Source organism: Sardina pilchardus, chromosome 14, assembly GCF_963854185.1.
Source record: "Sardina pilchardus chromosome 14, fSarPil1.1, whole genome shotgun sequence".
NCBI lineage: Eukaryota > Metazoa > Chordata > Actinopteri > Clupeiformes > Clupeidae > Sardina > Sardina pilchardus.
Window position 1 is genome coordinate 11378190 of NC_085007.1, and position 22326 is coordinate 11400515.

The 22326-nt window shown below is 41.7% G+C and overlaps 3 protein-coding genes across 6 annotated transcripts; 1 reads left to right on the forward strand and 2 right to left on the reverse strand.

Annotated features, from left to right (window-relative positions):
• Positions 1-689: 689 nt before the first annotated feature.
• ccdc62 (coiled-coil domain containing 62) lies at positions 690-10146 on the reverse strand. Of its 3 annotated transcripts, XM_062555115.1 has the most exons (13): positions 9617-10146; positions 9301-9341; positions 8780-8896; positions 7945-8137; positions 7470-7636; positions 6842-6943; positions 6006-6177; positions 5290-5391; positions 5077-5165; positions 4532-4623; positions 1980-2094; positions 1342-1635; positions 690-1236 (listed from the first exon to the last, which is right to left on the reverse strand). In XM_062555115.1, exons 1-13 carry the CDS (start codon positions 9681-9683, stop codon positions 1180-1182), a joined length of 1608 nt encoding a protein of 535 aa, XP_062411099.1. In that variant the 5' UTR covers positions 9684-10146; the 3' UTR covers positions 690-1179. The 3 variants fall into 3 exon arrangements, with proteins under 3 accessions (XP_062411099.1, XP_062411100.1, XP_062411098.1); XM_062555116.1 differs by lacking the exons at positions 8780-8896; positions 9301-9341; positions 9617-10146 and adding an exon at positions 8474-8518; XM_062555114.1 differs by lacking the exons at positions 4532-4623; positions 5077-5165; positions 5290-5391; ... (5 more) ...; positions 9301-9341; positions 9617-10146 and adding an exon at positions 2566-4141.
• Positions 10147-10389: 243 nt separating this feature from the next.
• denr (density-regulated protein) lies at positions 10390-16420 on the forward strand. The gene is made up of 8 exons (XM_062553628.1): positions 10390-10547; positions 11554-11663; positions 11871-11890; positions 11998-12082; positions 13021-13101; positions 13824-13940; positions 14052-14191; positions 16097-16420. The coding sequence occupies exons 2-8, from the start codon at positions 11564-11566 to the stop codon at positions 16139-16141; spliced, it is 588 nt and encodes a 195-aa protein (XP_062409612.1). The 5' UTR covers positions 10390-10547; positions 11554-11563; the 3' UTR covers positions 16142-16420.
• A 1467-nt stretch (positions 16421-17887) lies between these two features.
• Positions 17888-21916, reverse strand: LOC134100432 (ethanolamine kinase 1-like). 2 transcript variants are annotated; one of them, XM_062553627.1, is made up of 9 exons: positions 21538-21676; positions 20971-21041; positions 20557-20822; positions 20217-20351; positions 19659-19807; positions 19258-19341; positions 19015-19172; positions 18417-18490; positions 17888-18051 (listed from the first exon to the last, which is right to left on the reverse strand). In XM_062553627.1, the coding sequence occupies exons 2-9, from the start codon at positions 21028-21030 to the stop codon at positions 17991-17993; spliced, it is 987 nt and encodes a 328-aa protein (XP_062409611.1). In that variant the 5' UTR covers positions 21031-21041; positions 21538-21676; the 3' UTR covers positions 17888-17990. The 2 variants fall into 2 exon arrangements, with proteins under 2 accessions (XP_062409611.1, XP_062409610.1); XM_062553626.1 differs by lacking the exon at positions 20971-21041 and having other exon boundaries at positions 21538-21916.
• Between the last annotated feature and the right edge of the window lie 410 nt (positions 21917-22326).

Genomic DNA, 22326 nt, shown 5'->3' on the forward strand with positions numbered 1-22326 from the left:
ATCATTAAACTCGTCTCTTAAGCTGACCAACTGGTTTGTTCACAGCGGAGCTGCAAAGAAAGCCAAGGTCTTCAGGAGTCCTGAGAGACTGGTTTTACTGCTCTTTAGTTGATGTGTCATTTGGTCACACACCCTGCAGACGCATATAACATTGACCCCCAGTGTCCACACTAGACACTATTTTTGTCCTTTACATACTAGCAACACTCCCTAAGAGAAATAAACTCCAGTTCTGGAAAGGACAAATGCTCACTCAGAGATGGGAAACTGCAATGTCACCATAAAAAAAGTCTGGAATCCTCTGATAAGCATCTTTACTTCTACAACGTTATTCTTATACTGTAGGTTACATCTTGCCCAAGGCTTAAAGCAAGGAAAAATTATCTGGCTGAAGTTATCATAATTGTTACAAGTAACTGTTACAGATGATTATCCATTTTCAAGTATCAAACAGCCCAGCCCACGCCTGAATTGGGTCTGAGAATTGCCTGAGGATTTTAAAGGGCTGCTTTCTGTTTTGGAATCCATTTGGAACTCTGCCCAGGATGGGAAACTTGCACAAGGCATCTGTTAAACTAGTGGCCCTAAGATCATTTTGAATATAATTTAAACTAATTAGCACCAGCATTTTCTTGAGCAAAATATCCAAACTTGTGTATAACATAAAGGCTCAAAGACCAAGTCAGGTTTTGAATTAGGTCATATATTTAGCATATAAACAAATATTTACATATGTATATTTACAAATGACCTATACACAAAGTAGTTTACCTTTGGGTTATAACACTGTTGTTTTTGCAAGTAAAAATCTGAGAAAAAAAAAAGATCTGGAAGAAAAACTAAAAAACTAAAAAAAAGAAAAGCAAAACCTTACCAACCAAACAAAAACATTAGATCTCAATAGCAAAATGCCAATACCATGTAAAAAATACCCCACTAAAAACAGAGCATAGTCATTTAAAATATCCTTCACTTTAATTAGAGGCATATGAAGATATGTATGAAAGTTAAAAATAACTTGGCATATGTTCAGCAGTGCCTTCAGTGGAGCCTTGCTCCTCAGGCCTGGCTCTTGCTCCTCCTGAAGTATGTAAGGCCAGTGGCCCAGAGGTCTCTCGGTGCTCCTGAGGATGTGTCCAAAGAGGAAATGGCAGTAAAATTACCCTCCACAAGGGGGCGCTATTGGCTTGTGTCCCCTCCAGGCTTGGACGGACTATTTTTGGTGAGATGATGAATCTGCACAAATAGCAATGTTTAAAGTTATTGTCAAATGAAATTACTCAGCAGGTCAAAAGCAACATTTACCTATTTGTACTTTGCCCATAACATCTAAATGCGTACCTTTCTAATCAGTGCGCTGGAATGACCAGAAGAATTCTGTGAATGAACTTCAGAACCACTGTGTTGGCTACTGCTGTAGTCATAGCAACCATTGAGCGTCCCTGCTGAGGCGTGGTTAGGGGAGGGGCTATGAGATGGAGGGTGGGAGGGGCTAGGAGTATGTGCGTGGGCAGGGCGTGGTGAGGAGCTTTTCGATTCCAGGGACAAACCCTCCAAGGCGGCGACCATCTGCCGAGATTCTTCAAGAAGACGCTGCAGACGATCGGTAGAGGTGCAATCCGCTTCCTGAAAACCCTACACATAGGAAAAGATATTTCTGTTTTTGCTCAAATTTTATATTTGTCCTTTTTTATTGTTGTTATTGTCGTCTTCCATACCATGATGATAAAAGTGCTAAATAAATAAAATGCATCATCATACACATCTCCAACTCACACATGCCTCTGACACCAACACACACACAAATTACCCTACACAAGTCATCATCACACATCGTTGTGTACCATCATTAGTCAATTCAATGACGCTGACAATGACACTGACAATGTCATTGAATTGTTATCCATTTTTATTTATAATTATTATGTATTTCACTGGGGTACACACCAAAGTCCTCTTATGTCTGTTGGCACACTCACCTGTTTGGGTGACGTTGGTGAGGAGAGGTAGATGGCTCTGGGGGAACCTCCAGGGTTGACTGAGGTCCATAAGACGGGGCTGGCCGGTTGGGGGGAACACGCTGCCTCCCCCTGGCTGAGAGGCAAACACAGAGTCACCCCCAGTATTATTATCATACAGTAGTTATTATGCAGTAGAATTGTTTCCTAATTTTTAAAGTTGTTTTGGATAAAAGCGCCTGCTAAATGAATACATGTAACTGTAATTATACTACAGGCATGTTACAGCACAATTCCAGAGACTTTGCTAGCTTTGAGTTGAACCCACAGCCTTGCAGCATTGCACCTGGTGGCCCTTAACTACTACAGTTAAACAATGTTGGCCAGGTAGAGCTAGCCACATAGTGAGCCTGTCAAACTGCCATTAAAAGTCAACAGGGAGAAACAGGTGGCAGCTGGTACTATCAGCAGATCTGTGTTGTGTGGCCAAACAGCTTTGGTTCTAACATAAAATATTACTATACTGTACTCTACTTTATTCCTACTGAACACAGCTCCTAAGAGTGATTGGTAAACTGCAATATCCTGCCTTAACTGGCATTCTTACCACACCCTGCAGACCTGATCTGTCTCAAGGTTCAGGTTGAGGTCAAGGGTCAGGGGGTCGACTTCCACCATCTGCACTGAGTACTCAGACTCTGAGTCCATATCCAGCATTACTGCCACCGCCACCTCCACCTCCAAGCCCTCCTCCTCCCAAATTGTCCCACTCTCTATGTGCTCTTTCACCTCCTCCTCTTCCACCCCAGATGTTCCCTTCTTCATATCCTGCTCCTCCAACTTCTCCTCCTCAATCTCAGGTGCTTCCCTCTCCTCCTCACACCTGCCTGTTGCCACAACCCCACCCACAGCCGGCTCGTCCTTCTGCTGCTCCTCTGCTTCCCTACAGACTACTGGAGTGTCCCTGGGCAGTTCCTCTTGGGCCACACTGTGCACATCACCACTCACTTCTGTCACCTCACTGTGCCTGCTATCTGGGGTCTGCTCATGGGCAATGGCTGGAGGTCTGACTGAAGTGCTGCTACAACTTGGCTGTGCCTTAGGAGGACACGGTGGACTGGAAGATGGTGAGGTTTCTCCAACAGGCTGGCCAGTGGACATGGGGCCTACAGGCCGAGCATGGACTATGGGGATAGTGGCCATATGCTGGCTTGTAGAGGTTGTAGCTACACACTGGGCAATGGAGAGAGTAGATACAGGATGGCTTGTAGGAGTAGTAGCAGTAGACTTGGCTATGGAGAGAGTAGCTACAGGATGGCTTGTAGGAGTAGTAGCTGTAGACTTGGCTATGGAGAGAGTAGCTACAGGATGGCTTGTAGTAGTAGCTGTAGACTTGGCTATGGAGAGAGTAGCTACAGGCTGGCTTGTAGGAGTAGTAGCTGTAGACTTGGCTATGGAGAGCGTAGCAACAGGATGGCTTGTAGGAGTAGTAGCTGTAGACTTGGCTATGGAGAGAGTAGCTACAGGTTGGCTTGTAGGAGTAGTAGCTGTAGACTTGGCTATGGAGAGAGTAGCTACAGGTTGGCTTGTAGGAGTAGTAGCTGTAGACTTGGCTATGGGGAGAGTAGCTACAGGCTGTTGGCAAGTTGAGAAGGTGATCTCAGGCTGACAGTAGGAGCTGGTAGCTATCGACTGGCATGTGGAGACAGTAACTACAGGCTGGGTTGTGGAAATAGAGGCTACAGGGCGGGTTGTGGTAGCAGTAACTACAGGCTGGGTTGTGGAAATAGAGGCTACAGGGCGGGTTGTGGTAGCAGTAACTACAGGCTGGGTTGTGAAAATAGAGGCTACAGGCTGTGCAGTGGAAATAGAGGCTACAGGATGAGGAGTGGAAATAGAGGCTACAGGATGAGGAGTGGAAATAGAGGCTACAGGATGGGTTGTGGAAATAGAGGCAACAGCTTCTACTGGCTCGGTTGTGAAGACTGCAGGCTTAGGGTGCTCCACTAACAAACCACCTACAGGCTCAGTGGTGGGGGAGCCACCTCTATGTTCACTGGTAGAGACCCCAGCCTGAGGCCTCTCCATTGAAGCACCATTTAAAGGTGTCTCTGAGGATCCTGGGCTATCTACAGGCTGGCCAATGGCATCATGTCTCTCCCTTTCCAACGTTGGTGTTCCTCCTCCTCCTCTCCTAAGCTCCTCCGGCAGTTCTATGACCCTGTGCTGATAGTAAGTGGGCCCTGACTCTGTTCCTGTCCCTGACCTGGTCCTCTGAAAGGAGCTCTCCACTGCTGTGCAACCTACACCACTGCAATCACACACACACACACACACACACACACACACACACACACACACACACACACACACACACACACACACACACACACACACACACACACACACACACACACACACACACACACACACACACACATACACATACACATACACACACACACACACACACAGTCTAAGCATCTTCAGCTTCAGCATCAATGTGAAAACAGAAAAAGGAACACATAAGAAAAGGGGGAGTTTCCCCTAAACAGAAAGGCTGTCTCAATTACCTGTCATGTGACCTTTGAACTTTGAGGGCCTCCTGAGTGCTCTCCAGGTTCAACTTGAGGAGCTGCAAGTCATTCTGTTGATTCGCACACACCTGTCAAGGAGCAAGAGTGATTCATCATTCACTCCATTTAACCCCCCTTAAACTGTCACTAATAATAACATATTTCTTTCTATTACAAACTGTAGTGCAGCATGAATGTTCAACATTTTGAAGTTGCCTAAGAGTGATAAGATAAGATAAGATATACTTTAATGTCCCACAAGGGGGAATTTGTCTTGGGCTGCAGTCACTGCATCACACACTTACAACATACTACATACATGCACAACACAGTGGGGGTAAAAGTGTATAAATAGTACATAAGTAGTACAATAGGCAACACAGTCATTTGTTACTGTTTAGCATCTTAATGGCAGCTGGGATGAATGAGTTTTTTATACACTTTGATACACTGAGCAATACTATATGAGGCTGTGGCATAGTGAGCTGTATAAGGAGGTAGCACTGTGATGCGAGGGGGAAGCTGGGGGATGAGTGGGGTACCTGTCTCAGGCAGCGCAGCTCTACTTCGGTGCGCTCTTGCTTTGAGCGAGACAGTTCCAGCATCTCATCCTTCCAACTCTCTCCTTCCCCTAAACACACACACACACACACACACACACACACACACACAACCTTAAGAAAACTGTGTTAAGTGTTTTAGAGAAGCTGTCTCGCTGTGGTTTGGTGTGCGTGCGTGCGTGCCGCTGCTCTAACCTGAGATGAGCAGATCTCTCCTCAGCAACTGCGTCTCCTGCTTCAGGCGAATCACCTCTTCCCTCTGGGTGCTGTTCTCCAGAGTCTTCTCCTCAAGTTCATCTGCAACACACACACACACACACACACACACACACACACACACACACACACACACACACACACACACACACACACACACACACACACACACAGACACACAGACACACACAGACACACACACAAGCATGCTGTAAGCCTTATCTAAGGCCTGTGCTCACACAGACTACATCTTGTAACTCAAGCAACAGAGCTATTTCCAACTCAGGATGACAACCTTACTAAATAATTTACAACATTTTCAATTTTCCAAAAATACTCTACGTCACCTTATGCAACCCCGTACCACCCAAATTAAAAGTAAAGAACTCATCCGTTGGAGAGAGCAACAGACATGACAGCATGCTTCGGTGCACTAACTGCACAACTCCATAGATTTTACCTACTTATACCCAGAGCATTAATCACAATTTTAATAAACACAACTCAAAAATGAGAAAAAAAACAGAACAAGATGTTTATCTCAAAATTTTACATTCCTGAGGGGTGGAAAAGGGATTTCCTGCACCATTTGATAACAACTATCGTGCATGTTGCTGACAGTTATTTTACATGTCTGAATGCTATAAATGGTGCTGATCAAAAGTTGATCGCAAAAAAGCTTCTCACTCCTGCACCTTTGAACCTTGTGTGCTCGTGGCGGACTTGACGGTAGAGCCGTTTCACTTCCTCCAGCTCGGCGAAGGTCTTACTTTCCCTCGTCCTCAGCTCCCTCTGAGAATCCTCCTGCATCCTGAGTCGGCTGGACAGATCCTGGATGTGAGCGATGGCCTCCGTCACGTCCTTGTCCTAATGAGGTTTGCATGTGGTTCATATTTACATTTTATCCAGGCCGGGGGGGGGGGGGGACTTGAGAGTGCAATGCAATGCAATGCAATGCATTGATATGGTGATTCTTGGAGCTTGAACTATTATTGATTATAATAAGTGAGAGATGAAATTCATCTCATTGATGAATCACATCACATTGTGATGTAGTACCACCACCACACTGTGTGCAATGAATCTCTTGTGGGAAACTAAGGTGACAAATTGAATCTACATCAACGTTACCTAAAAAGCCAATAATTAAGTAATCACAAACCCTTTCCTTAAAGCAACACTAAAGCACTTTTACTCACACGCTATTTGTTTATCCAGCAGACAACAGACAAGGTAGAATATTTTGCATGATTTTATGAAAGTATGATGTATTGCGACATCGAAGCAAGTCAAATTTGACGTTTCTGATGTCTAATTTAATCGAACTACAGATACACTACCCCACCTCGTAAATTTACATAGTCCGGTAAAAGCCAATAAAGGGCCGCGAAGTGAAAGCAGAAGTGCCGTTCACCCTGTTACGAGTTGATGAACCGCTGAAATGATTTTGGAAACATTATTTTAAGGTACGAAAAACTCTTTAGTGTTGCTTCAAGAGGACAATCCTTAAGCAGAGTCCTAACTGGGATACCTTCAGTTTGAGCATTGCACCGAGTTCCTCCTCTCTGGCTTGGAGCTGGCCAACCTGGCTGGACAGCAGCGTGATGGTGGAGTTCAGAGCATGGTTCCTGTCCTGCAGATGGACAATCCTATCACATTCAGCACATTCACAGTTACATAGACCTACAAGTTTAAATCTATATATGGTATAGGTTTCTTTGAAGGTTTTAGGTCTCTTCTTACAACTTGTGCATACTTTCATTTTACTGCACTAAAACACTCAAATTGATGTGCTATTGTGAAAAACCACAGAGACTGGATGGCCGACAATCTCAAATTCGACCCTTACAACCAAAAAGCTGACTAGTACGAAGACAGGTCAGGTCTATTTGCACAGTAGTATTATGATGACACTGCAATGCAGGACTGTAGTTGCTGGTGGAATAGCTTGTGTCACTGAACTGCATTTATGAAGCTAAAATAAGGCAGCCAGGCGTGGCGGTAACGACATCAACTGACAAGTGGTCGACCTGGGTTCAAATTCTCACCATTGGGGGTTCTGTGCCGCTTTAACTTTATATTTACTTAAACATTAACTTTAAAATGGTATAGTAAGGGCAATGGCTGATCAGTCTGTGGGCTGGTCAGTGGTCACTCACCTCCAGCTCCTGCTGCAGCTGGCTGCTGTGTCGCTGTGTGTGCTGGAGGTCCTGCAGCTGCTGCTGGGCGGCACTCAGCTCCCTCTGGCTGCTCTTCTCCTGGGCCTCGGCCGTCTGGACACGCCGCCCCACCCGACGCAACATCTCGTGCTGCTGCTGCAGCTCTTCTGCTCGCACACACACACACACACACACACACACAGCCTGATGATCATTCTGCTCTGGGCCTTAAACTTGTACTATTTGACTGTGTCCATGCAGGACACTGGCTCTCTCAATCAAATGGCTCCTGAGGCACAAGCCCCATGGAGTAAAATTACATTTACAAGACACAGCGCCCCCTATGTCTCTCTTGAATGTTTGAACCTGATGCCCACACCACCTACACACTGTGCTGGGGTAGGACCTCAGAAGGCTGTTATGTTGTTATGTTGCGTTTCTCATATTCCAGACACAGCATCTCCTGTTGACTCACCCTCTAGGCGCGCACATCTCTCCTCCAGCATTAGCACGCGCTGGCGATCCTGCTGCCAGGCAAGCAGCTGCGTTTGGTGGGTAGCGGCCATGTTATTCAGCTCCTGGTCCCGGTCCTTCAGCTCAGCCATCAGGAGCTGCAGTTCCCGCCGCTGCCTCAGGAGGGTGCTGTTCTCCAGATCACATACTGTCGTCTGAGAGCAGAGGAAACATACATGAAGGGGAGAGACAGTGAGCAAAACCAAAAAATCCCAAACATGCAGCTTTAGTCTCAGAAGGGTTGCTTCTTCCTTGGATGTCATAGACACCAATGCACTATGCACATATTACATTCTCTCTCTCACACAAAAACAAAGTACGACTTAAGATTTTTGACTTGTAAGTATAGCACATTTTTATACACAGCTTGCACTGCCCAAAGTGCCGAGACTCATTATATAGACAGAAGCAGCAATATATAAAGATGAAAGAATATGTAAATACTATTAAATCCTCTCTTCTCACTCTGAAAAAATGGCATATGCTATTACCTGGAGGTGGCAGCATGCTGACATGATTACACTCAAAAAGGCACAGAGGGGAATAAGTTATCTGTATGCACAGGACTTCTAGAAACAAACCATTATGATGCAATAGTGCAGAATATTCTACTTTTAAGTTTAGAAGCGAAAAATAAATTCCCTGTGACGTTTTCCCTTTTTCAGATAGATCCAAAAGAAGTCTACATGTGCAAAAGGGAAAGAGACAGAGTAGCTATTACCCACACCCACACACACACACACACACACACACACACACACACCCAACTCAACGTAAATCATTTGGTGTGGCCCCACCTGACAGTCCTGTGTGAGGGGCAGAGAGGTTGAGAGTGGGAGCCGCCTTTGGAATGGCCCGTTCTCTTGTCTAACCATCCTGTCTCTTCCACTAGCCACAGCCTCAGGCCTCGCATCCTGGTGCCAAGGAGACACAAACAAACGGTTAACAGGATTTCCACTCTAAGTCAAATGCAAAATTCCATGATTTTTCCCTGACAAATACAGTACAATATACCAACCAATGATTTCAGAGCAGGTCACACAAGAATACTTTACTTTTTTTAGAGTGGGCGATGAATACATGGGCATTAAATAAACACAGTTGGGCTAAACAAGCAAGCAGTAAAGCTAATAAGCAGATACACAATTTCTTTGTGGAAATATATACTGTATTTTGGCAAGTACATTTTAAACTGCTAAAAAACAACACATTTCCCTAACTTTCAATATCTAGAATAGACTTCCTAAAATTCCATGATGAGTACATCAAAAGGTGTACTTTCTGTACATCATTTAATTAAGGAGGTGCATGCCATTACCTTTTTCACTGGGGTGCTGTGCCAGGGCTCAGCTGGAAAGTCTGGGGAGAGAACAGGACTTGGTGGGTATTTCAAAGCGCAAGTAATTCATACTGTAGAGTAGGCTAATGGTATAGAGTTCTGGAAGAAATTAAGAGATCACTGCACAAGTCATCCTACGGTTGCTGAGTGACATTCGAATAAACTGACGATCATATTCAAAATTAAGAGATCACTGCAAATTTGAATATGACCGTCAACTCATTCGAAGCTGTATACAATATATAATTCCTTTATTATTGCTAACTCACGTTGACAGACTATTGGCCCCTCTTACCACTAGACTGCAGGGATGATCTCCGTGAACTGTCAGCTTGATTCATACATCTTCTCTCTTGGTTCATTTCAGTGTAAACATCGTTCAGACCTTAACGTTAAACTACAAAGCTTCAGATAATAATGGGGAAATATTGATCAAATTATCCCCTATGAGGCATATCACTGAACAACGTTCATTTGTAAAAAATGCACATTTTGTATCTAAACTGTCAGTATCGATGTGCACATTCTGCATTTCACTCTCTCCCAGCTCCGTTTGTCCAAGCTAAAGCTTAAAGCTAGCTAATTAAGTAATCTGGCGTGAAGTATTATCAACGTCAGCTAACGTTAGCTTCTTGGTTGGCTTTTTAACACACCTAAAATGCCATGACCCTGCGCTAAAAGATGTTTATTATACTGAAAATGTAACCGGTGAACAAAACTACAGTTTATGGACTACACTAAAGTGTGCGGATTATTTCCATAGAGATATAGCGTAGAGTTGAAGTCATGGATAGACGAGAGAAGTTTTTCTAACTAGCTGGAGATTTCAAATTTCTTGCTGACTGTGAGGCGTAATGTTTAGGAGTGTTATAGCAGTTACTACAACAGCCTGTCATAAAAGTTGGGTTAATATTGAAGTAAGTTCAAGTTTGTCATTATTTCAACCAACAATATACATTATGTTATGTAATAAATCGTGCAAATGTAATTTAATCATAATATGATATGCCAGTGGTTAATATATGCAAAATATCTAGTCAGGCAACAAATTAAGGTTCTATTGTTTCCTTGCCAAGCGTCAGTTCAGGACCCACAGCCATAGCAGCCTGTGGAGGTGTGCTCAAGCCTTGTAATTCCTGTTGTCTAGAATCGTTTTTCTGAAATTTCGAATAATAATGCTTAAGACTTTGCTCAAATTCAAGTAACACCGAGGTTTCATTTAAGGGGTATGTATGTACTTCTGTTTGTATGCATTCATTTCGTTCAGACAAGCCTGTCAGTGAGCTAGCTATGGCATGAATGTAGCTGTGCTAGCAAGCTAATGAATGGGTGCAAGTCCCACGGCAAATCATACCAACAGCAGGCTGTTAGCTAACCTGTTAGCCACCAAACCCAGGCGTCGGTACTGGTGGTTAGCATACGGCAATACACTACTGAGCTCCGTTATGACTTGATTAACGTTTTGTATCAAGACAGTTAGTAAGTATAACAATAGTTGACCTGAATTTTGTTCAGAATCCGAAAAGCCAACCAGTCAGATTATCATTATTAAGTGGATAACATAACCTGTTAAACGTTTCTAAATTTATTGCAGGACATTGTTAGCCTGATGTGAACGACAAGGTTTAACTTAGTATTCCTAATGTGGCCATTGGTTTGTTGGAAATCATATCTTCTCATATCGTCTTGTCTATTTAGGGGTTTAGGCGAAGGAGTGCCAGAAAACGTTTGGCCTTACAGTGATCAGCTGGTATGGAAAGGGCCTAACGTTGCTCAGAGAAATGGAGAGTCATGTTTGTCTTTAGCAAACCTCGCTCTACATTTATGCTCACCATTATAACTGCCAATGAGTGGTACTAGATATGATCAATGTTCTGAAGGTTTACCCATCTTTGGAGGCAGTAGGTTAACAGTACAGCAGTCAGAGGGACATATTTTTAGTTTACTGCACAGGCTAGACATGTATTTGTCTGGATATTGTGTTTCTTTTGTGGATCACGCAAATAACAAATGAACATTGTGTGTTTTTACACTAATGAAGACTGGGGAATTGGAGCTAACCTGATGTTCATTAATGTCACTGCAAAGTCAAGTGCTGCTGGTTTCCTCATAGACACCAACCAGATTGAATGTGTCTTCACTGTACAGGCAATACTTGAAGATACTAAGAGAGGATGTTAAATAATGTTAAGTGACATTAATCTGTATGATCTGTGTATTCTCCCTATGTAGACGAGTAACCATGGCTACCACAGAGGAGTCAGGCTCACCAGAGGGTAAAGAACACCGTGGCTCAGCAATTCCGGATGGGAAATACCCAATGAAAGTGCTTTACTGTGGAGGTAAGGGGGATGTGTGTGTTGTGTATATGCAAGGGTCTTTACTGTCAACCTCATTGAACAGTTGAAAAGTGTGTAGCTTGTTTTGTAAATGCATTACAAACATTTGCCACATACAAGGCATTTTACTGAAAAGTCATGTCAAACTCATGAAACCATACATAGTTATGATGTGGAAAAGCCTATAACTGGTCTATTCTCTTTCTGCAGTGTGCACTTTGCCTACAGAGGTATGTATCTAAATGTCTAATTTTGCAATAATGACAAACTCAAGTTTAAAATCGACGCACTACATACATTTTGGTCAGGTATGTCAAAGATGTTTTTTTTCTTTCAGTATTGTGAGTACATGCCAGAGCCAGCTAAATGCAGACAATGGCTGGAAAAGAACTTTCCAAATGAGTTTGCAAGGTTGACAATGGGTAAGCATCCTCTACCATCCTTATTTGAAGAGTTCAGATGCAAAACCCTCTAAATGCCATCTCTGTCAAAAATGAGATAATGATGGTGAGTGAATGCTCCCCACACATAGTATACGTTAATGAAATGATTTCTCTTAAAACTCTGCTAAATCTCTTTCTGGGCTTAAATATAGATTTGTAGGCAAAAACCTAGGAGCCTGATGAAACAAATGCTCATTTAAAAGAAAATTAGTCAGATGGATTTAGAGGGTTTTGCAAGGGTTTTTAAAATGGCTGAAATGTAACTCCACACCCTCTTCCTCATGTCAAGAATTGGGATCTCTCTGACTCTTCCCCCTCAGCACACACTGTGCACCTGCCACTGGTACTCAGGAATGGTTCTGTACCCTTATGACGTACTAATGGACTGATGCCTGATTTGTCCCACCTTGGCTGTGTCGAAAACATAGATCCAAAGCAGAAATCCCTGGCCATGACACTGGCTTCTTATGTTGCTCATGATATGTCTTCCAAAACTTGCTAGACACCATACGGACATGTTAACAGGGTTAAAAGGTGGTCGTTAAACCTTTTTTTTTTTTTTTTATGAAAGTGCAGCAAATTAGTAACGTGTACATTGCTATAGAATTATAGCCTTGTATTACTCTCATACATGCATGCATACATATGGGTCATAATAATAATCTGTAACCCACATAACCATAACAAATGAATAGCAGGGAAAAATAATTGTTTGTCATTGTAATTTGGCTGCCGCAAAATGGATGTAGGTGGAGTGTGCATATAAACATAGGTCGGATGAGTTAATATTCAGAGATATTGAGCTGTGAGTTGTTGGAGCAGAGTGTCAGTGTTCATGCATTCTTTTGGGAGTAAGGAGTAGTTTACTGTAAGATGTCAAGATACAGTAACGTGCTGATTAACATACTCTGGTGCAGATAACGTTCCAAGGCAAGAGACGAAGGCCGGGGATGCCCCTTTTGTTGGAGAAGAGGAGGAGAAGAAGAAGCAGAAGAGAGGTAAGAGCTGACTCATACACTCTTAATTCTGGGGGATATACCAAGAATATGGTGCAGTGACACACCTTACGTGCAAGTTAAGTCAGAGTAAGTGGGCCGCCTCCTAATGCTAGGGGTTCCCTTTTCCCCACAAAACAAAGCCTTATGTAGGGGTGGAAGGTATAAAAGATATACGGAATAAACAATGTGAATGCTGTAAGGTATGTATTTTGACTTGACTGCCATACCGCTAGATGCTGCTACAGTAGATAGCAGACTGATAATGTGGCCAAGCAATAACGTACTGTACACTGAGATGACGTAAGAAGTTATTTTGGATCGCAGAGGCAATTATGCCAGTACTTGCTATGTAAGATTTGAGCTACTTTCTCAAGATACCTCTGTGTAATATGTGAAATATGTCCTAGTCGTACTGTTAATATATATATTGAATATATATGATTACTGCTGTTTAATGCTTCAAACCATGTTGTGATATACAAGTTAAGCCACACTGCCAAACCTTGGGCATAGGGCTCTTCTTTTAAGAGGTCTACCACCTACTCTGAGTTAAGACATTCCCAGGTATATCGCGAACCATGTTATTGGGAATAACTTGCTGTCATCCATGTCACATAGTCTAGATGGATGATGAATAATAATAAAAAAAAAATGTAAATCATTTAAGTCTGTTATTGTGAGACAAGCTTACATTGCATAAACACATGACATTGCTATCTCAGGTGGACGAGGACAGATCAAACAGAAGAAGAAGACTGTTCCCCAGAAAGTCACAATAGCGAAAATCCCACGGGCTAAAAAGAAATACGTGACACGAGTTTGCGGCCTAGCGACTTTCGGTAAGTCTTTCCATCTCCGTTAGCAGGCTCAGCTTGAGTTCTGTACGTCGTAAACTGTACGATACATCTTCCCTTACTGATCAGTGTGATGTGTTTGCCCCTCTTGAACAGACATAGAGCTTAAAGAAGCCCAGAGATTCTTTGCGCAAAAATTCTCCTGTGGTGCCTCAGTAACAGCAGAGGATGAGATCATCATTCAGGGTGACTTCACAGACGACATCATTGATGTCATCCAAGAAAAGTGGCCTGAGGTGAGTTTGTGATCCACAAGGGAATTCCTCTGCAGACATGTTCTATTAAGAGGTGTAATGCTTCAATATAGCAGGATACTCACTAGCAGCAGAGCAGGAAAAGTCATTGGAGCCGATAATGAAGATATTTATCGTTCATCACCCAGAGAGAAGAAATAATATTGTTCTGAGTGGTTGGTAGGGTGGCTATTCATTATGTATAACGGAACACCTGTGAAGTAGATCTGGCAGAAAAGTTTAATCAGCGTTTCATATCAGTGCTCATTTGAATGATAGATATGACAACCATAGTAAACGACGGTTGAGCCTGGAATCAGGCTTTGCAACAATGGAATCTACTGTAAACAAGCTGAGTGCCCACCATTATCACGATCAGGACCAAAATAAGTAGTACAACAAACTGAACAAGTCAACTTCTTTTTAAACTGACCCACTTGTTTCCTGTGCATGCTATAAAGGCATGACTATTGCCTATAGTGGCACTGGCAACCGTGTGATAAGTAGGATAATTCGAGGTGTCACAAATCACGATATACGTAATGAATGGACTCGTCTCGGTGGAGGAATCTCCATTTTGCTGCATATTTTGGAGTTCTTTTCCACTGCATTGTCCACTGAATCCTTACATCAAGACAACTTGGTGGCCGTTAGCCCTTACAGATGTAATATTGCCACCTGTATTTAGGGATGTGTGATATCATCTCTACGACAACGGTAACGGCCGATCATAGCTCAGAAATTGTATCATTGGCATATCTGAAGATATGAACATTTCTGGTAGTCTGTAATTCGCTCAAGCTATTAGGGCGTCAGAGGAAGCATCATAGAAATCTGTTCGAATTGGATGTAATTCTCTAAATCTGTACATTTGTATTTGAAAACACTGTCAAATAAATGTCAAATTGCATATTTGACATTTACACCATGTTGCAACTATTTCTTTATTTTTCATGAATACACCTTCACATTTCTTTAAAGTATAATTGTAGGGTAGCGTGAAAGAAAATGCTTTATGCCTGTATCTGCAATGGAATAGGTTAACTTTAGTACAGGAGAGACCCCTAACCCTTCAGCAGGTAGGATATTGAGAAAATGTTTATCTTTATTGGCATTAGCAGTTGGCCTAAATGAGCTAGAAAAATATCAGCAAATATTGACAGTAATCTAATATTGTGCCTCTGTAGCTTTAATAATAGTTGCATCAGTAGTTGTGGAAACATTAATAATGTTAAATGTTTACTTTGAATACATTGAAACAGATAATGCCTTTATTAAAGGTGATAATGTTAGAAAAATCACTGGAGCACACAGGTTGACGAGGCTTTTATTAAACCTGAATATAATAGCACTTTTAATGAAAGCCATTTTCCATCTCTATGCTCCAGTGTTTTTCCCTCTTCTGCTGTTAGTGAGTTTGTCATCTGTTGGGAAATGAATGCATTGATTTCATTCTACCTCATCTTATCCTCATCTGTTCTTAAAAGATGTTACAAGTCTCTTGGCCATTACCAATAATTAATTATTCATAAAGACTATTTTGAGACTGAATGAATGAATTTGCTCGTTAAAAGCATAGGGTTTCAATTATATATTTGTGTTCAACACAGTGTGGTGAGGCATCATTTTCCAACACAACTGCCTGTGTGTGTGTTTAACAAACAAGCAAATGCACATAATACAGTCTTTGTCCAGTTCTCTCTACAATTGACCAACTGCAATTCATCTCCATGGAAACAGCTGCTTTTGTGATATAAAACAGGCTGATTTTAGCCGAGTCATCCTTGTCTGTGTGTTATAGTTTAGGGGCAGGTCTTTGTGTTATAGCTTTACCTCTAGGGGCAGAGTGGAGTAAAATGTCATGTGTCTCCAGGTTCATTAATTCTGCTATGTTGGGCCTCTTCACAGGTGGATGATGACAGCATTGATGATCTCGGAGAAGTCAAGAAGTGAAGACCCAACATGCACTTTTACTGAAATGGATGCGATGTGACACAACAACTTGGCCAAATGTACACATTCACATTAAAAGTCATTTTATATCTATTTTATTTACTGTATAGAGAGTTGGTCGGTGGACCTGACCACTTCCTTGGCATTTTTCTTTTGTTTCAGTTCTCGATAGCTGCTTTCTTCCTTGGTTGCCAAAGGTCTGCTATTATGTGAACATCTTACACAACTTCGCTCACTTCACTTCGCGAACTGTAGGCTAATAAATTTTTGCTGTCAGTAGTTTGTGAACTGTACAGTCCTTTAACTGCAATAATCACCTCTCTTAAATCTCCATCCAGTGACTCATTGTGTATTACAAAAACAAAAACCTTTTGTAATTGAATAATATACCTTTAAAATAATTAATTGACTTGACTCCTGTTTTGATACAATACACAAAATAGGCCTTGTTTATCCATACTTTCTCACTGGTAGCAAAATGCAAGTATCAGTCAAGGCGTATAAATCCATTGTTTTCAGAAACTAACAACAATCTTACACATGTAGAAACCTTTCTACATTCACTATATTGTCAGAAGTATTGGTTCATACCTTGACCCCCATATGAACTTCAGTCTCATCCTATTCTTAATCCATTGGGCTTAATATGACATTGATCTACCCTTTGCAGATAACCGCCTTTTGACCATTCTTTCAGAAGCACATTTGTGAGGTCATATACACTGATGTTGGACGAGGAGACTGGCTCTCAGTCTCTGCTCTAATTCATCCCAAATGTGTTCTATTGGATTGAGGTCAGGACTCTGTGCAGGCCAGACAAGTTCATCCACACCAAACTCCGTTGTCCATGTCTTTACGGACTTCGCTTTGTGCACTGGTGCACAGTCATGTTGGAACAGGAAGGGGCCATCCCCGAGCTGGGCTTGGTCCCTTTGTTTCAGTGAAAGGAACTCTGATTGCTTCAGGATTAACAAAGAGATTTTGGACAATTCCATGCTCCCAACTTTGTGGGAACAGTTTGGGGATGGCCACTTCCGATTCCAACATGACAGTGCACCAGTGCACAAAACAAGGTGTGAAAGTTCATATGGGGATCAAGGCAGGTGACCCAATACTTTTGGCAATATAGTGTAGTGTTTTGCTTCCTATAACATGATGACCATTCATCAGTTACCCATCATGATAATGTTGATCGATCACCTTGTCATTGCGAGCAAGGTGTCATGAAAGCTGTACTGACAAAATAATTGCAGGGATTAGGTGCAGAGGATTAATAGCAAATAAAAAAAATAGCTTTCAAACTGGCCCTGATGTCAACACTTAAATAGCTTTGCCATCATGAGCATAAACTTGACCATGGAATTATTCCGTTTCTTATGATTCCTGTCCTTCACATTAAAGCCTCAGCTGAAAAAGTTTTGCATTACGAGGCTCCTGGTATGTTGAGAGGTCTGGAGTTTTAATTACAACTTGGACAAACTTAAATTCCACATGTAGATATAATTGTTTTTGGAAAGCATTTTTGGAATCTGTATTATTCACTGTTGTCATAAGGTGTGTCTATTGTGTACAATCTGGGCAACAACCCGTTCCCCCAATCTCTAAGAGATCATACTATGGTTTGGTTTGGTAAAATGGCTGGTTTGATTTAAACTTAATTGCACTGATAAAAAAAACAACAACAACAACAACAACAAAAACAACAAACATTTGGAAATGTGACAAATAATACAAATGAAAAATAAATGAGGTTTTGCCATTGTCTTTGTTATTGTTATAGCCTAATAGATTGGCTCAGTAAAACCTTGGGATGTAATAGGGCTTTAACATCTATATGCATCTTGGCGTTTTACATTCCAAAGTATTCTTCCTTTATCTCAAAGTAACGCTTAAACCTGGCACTGGCATATCTGAAAGTAAAAGACAAGACATAATTCATCAGTCATGGATAAAGATATTCATTCAGACTATTGATTTGTATTCTGAAAATGTTCTCTTTTTTTGTATTCCCTTGTTTGACTTGTGTGTGAGATCCCATCAAAATGAGTTGAACAAGCAGCACTAAAATGAGGCTAAATAGACCAACTAAAGACATAAAAATAAATGAAATAAGCTCAATTTGCTCAACATACTTGCATGTTAAGGGTCTGCTGAGGGTCACTCAAAGATCTCACCTGTGGCATCATCCTGGGTGTCCATATTTCAAAGAGTCTGGAAGACTCTACAGGTTAAGGGCAACAGAAGACTGAATGACAGCCGTAAATGAAAGACTTACCTCATGTAGTCAAAATTGATAGCTGAATGTCTGGCTTGAATAACTGCCCATAATCCCCAGAAGAGGTGTGAAGCCTGAAACAATAAGATGGTAAGTTAATGGATAGTGTAACTGGCTGTGGGATGCTGTGTTGAAGAAGCTGAATCAGTGGGCTTCTGAGGGACACGGCAAAGAAACACTCATGTCTCAGACCTGGACAGTGGAGTGGTAGGAGGCCTACTTAGGAGTGTGTGTGTGTGTGTTTGTGAACTATATGTGTGTGTGTGCGAACTGTGTGTGTGTGTGTGTGTGTGTGTGAATCTGTGTTGTTGTTGATCGTTTTATGTCATAGTTTCTTTTTCACTCACTTTGTGACTGAATGGAGAGTGGGCAGTATGAGAAGAAACACTTCTTGAGGAGACACAGCACTCAGTGAATCCTCCATAGGAATACATGGGGTTACTTTGTACTGTACTTTTTGGGGGGACTTTGGTATGAGGAAGCGGTGAACTGGATTTCACTATTCCCTCACACAACTCATATCTGTGCTGAATTTGCTACTTATGAACTGTGTGTGAAAGGATGTGTGTGTCTGGTGTGTGGTTATGAAGAAACTCACCAGATTATACTTGCAAACTGTGATATAGAGGTTCTTCACATCATTCTCGGAGATGGTATCTGTGTCTGAGCAGCTCTTGTACCTCCTTAGGTAAGCAGTCAGCCAGTCCATCTGAAGCTCCATGCTGGGATATTGACTGTAGTCAGTAATGCTTAAACCTGCAATGTTCATTAAAAATGACAATCCTAAAAGGACCACATATTTAACTACATGTAAAATCTAATGTTTATTTATTTACCGTACCTGCATATTCATTGAAATGGTTGGCAATATCAAAGGCTTGATAGTTAAAATCACCATATTCATAATCAATGAATTTCACAGTGCCTGAGAAACACAGGTTGAGAAGATGTTGTAAGTTGTTGGTTGCAAAGAAAAATCACGCCCATCATACAGCAAGCCTATAGCAGCAGATTATTATCTCCTCTCCTCTCCTCTATTTATAATATGCAATCATTGACAGAATGTTTAAGCTTTGGACCTTCAAAAATACCAAGCACCTTTACCTGGTTGGGAACATGATATGTTGAAGTAAAATGGGACTGACAGAGTATTGCAAAAGGGAAATCAAGTAGTTTGTTTTTGTTAAAGGGATGCTCGTCTGACACAAACCTCGCTCTCCATGACTTGGCACTTCAACTCACCTTTGGTGTCATTGTAGATGATGTTAGCTGGTGAAAGGTCATTATGACACAGCACTGTTGGAGAGAATACGTGACCAAGTCGTCTTTTTAAATCGTGCATTTCATTTCTCAGAGCCTCCACACTGGTAGACTCTGGTAGACGCAAAGAACTGGATCAGGAGGGAAAGAGTCCATTTGAACAGGTGCCATTTATACAGGGGCAGTAGGCCTATCACAGATTCATAATGTGAGTCAAAAATGCTTTAGCCTGCGGTACTCCATAGGTCTTTCCTCGGGTGATGACAGTTTGACCATAATCTGATTGTTCAGTGATTGATTCACTGTCTACAAAACTAGCACTGTTACACCAGTTTGTTGAATAATTACACATAATTATAACTCACTATACTTGCTGAGGGTTAAAGAACAACTCTACATAGGCCTACACCATGAATGTACTGTAATTGTAAGACAGATGCTAGCTGCATATGACTGCTGAAGCTTAACACAAATATTTTTTAGAAATAAATTATTTGCCATTGTGCTATAATACTGTATATTTTGAAATACATGACTCACCTTGGCATCTCATCATTTTCAGAATCCTGTACCAGCTGAAGGAAATGGGCCATTTTGGTCCAGAGGAAAGCCTGAGGTGGGGGGCCATCTCTGGGCTTGATGGTGTGGATTTTTGCCATTTCCTCTGCAGTTAGCCTGGATATAAGCACAAAGAGCACAGACAACATGTATAAAATCCATCTGTTATTTGATGAAGAAAGTCTACTTGAGAGCCAGTTTATGTTAGGATGTCATTAAGGGCTGCTATAACAAGGCAATTTCCCAAAGGATTAATACAGTATTTCTCTATGAAAAAAGCCAGCATGTCCTCTAAGAGAATAACACAACAATTCAACTGTACCTGTAAACAACAGGCTGCCTCAGTAGCTTGTCATCCAGCGCCATGCCCTGCAAAAACTCATAACAAATGCCATTTTCAAAGCTGCAGTACAACTTGGGGCCACAGCGATGTTCGTGAAGTATCTGAAATATCTCTTTCTCTTTGCGTCGGTCCAGATAGAGGTCTGTCATGTGGCCATACACCCGCACCAGCACCACATCATCCGACGACCGCAGGCAGCCTGTGTAAAAGCCTGTCAACTGGTTGGTGATGCCTTCTGTAAAGACCTGTCAATGATTAAAACATTTGTTTTGGCACACTTGAAGCTGGCACACAGTTATGGTGTCAGCTAAAGTATGATGTGCAGAAGTTTTTCCATTTCATTTCAAACCTTTATTTATACTGGTAGGGCAAGTAAAAGTATACACTTATCACCATGTGAACAAGGAGCCATAAGAAGTTCATTTCTGTATTTATGGCTTGGTAGGAAATCATGGCAGATGGCTCTGTTGACAAATATTCAGTGGTTCCCTTCACAATTTGCTCATGCTTTCAAAGACCTGCTTTCTCAAATTGTTTTCTCAGAAACGTCACTAAAATGCAAAATGCTTTTTAAGTTAAAGTCCATACAAAGGTCTCTCTAATTCTATATTTTTAGGTCTCATTCATTTCTGTCAAAGACAATCTCCTTTATTACCCCAGTTTAACTTGAGCTGAATTGAGACTATTCACAAACAGCTGCACATGAAAGTAACCGAATTGAAAATACCCATTACATAGTACAGTACAGAAAGAAGACAAGACATGTACTGTACACACATGACCACACTCTTGTCGCCATTTTAAAGGCATTATGTGTACCGTAGATGACACGAGTAGCATCGAACAACAGACCTTTGCCATGTCAGGGACTGTAGGTTATTCATGGTATTGCATTTGAAGCGGAGAAACCCAAAACAGTACAATTCAAACCAACAGTGGACATTAAATGATCAAACTTGCCTTTTTCTTAATGTCTTCTATCCTCCATTGTGGTCTAATAATCCTCAGCAGCTTCACAACACCGTTGTGGGAATCCTCATCCTCCTTAATGTGTATGTTCAGGTGAAGAAGCCCATTTGTCTCACCTGTGCCCTCCATGCTTAACAGTGACTGCTTTTCAGACTATTTAACCACAAAACTAACTGAACTGGTGTAGTAAAGTCCATCGGTCCGGTCAAGGCTGGCTGCTTATCAGAGTGTAAAGTGCAGAGTAAAACATTAAAGGTATGCTTTAGAGTATGCTGTTCTTGAGTGTGACTCATTGCTGGTCTCTTCCCACCAGTGGTCAAGACCATAATTCACACCCGGGACAGTTAACTATAGCGCACTATAAAGCTAAATATAAAATATTAAAACTCATTTGAGCTGAGCTGTATAATGATCTGAATTGATCTGGGTTTTTTTTTAATGCAAATTAAGGATATAAAATATGTTAATGCTATACATTCTAACCTTTTCCCCACCAGTCAGTTTCCAATCCCTCTGTATCCATCTTGTTTGAATTTTATCAACACCACTATCAGCTGCTTTAATATATGGTGTCAGGGTTATGTAATGCTGACGGTGTTCTGTTTATTAATCACCTAGGTGTCAATGGTATGAAAATGGGCACATTAGCCAAATTCGTTTGCACGCGTGTAAACAGTAAAGGCAAAGGCACCTGAACACAAAGAAAGCTGGGATGCAGACACAGTCTAACGCAGACACAGTCTTAAGCAGACATTCTGACTTAAACCAGGGGCTCAAACT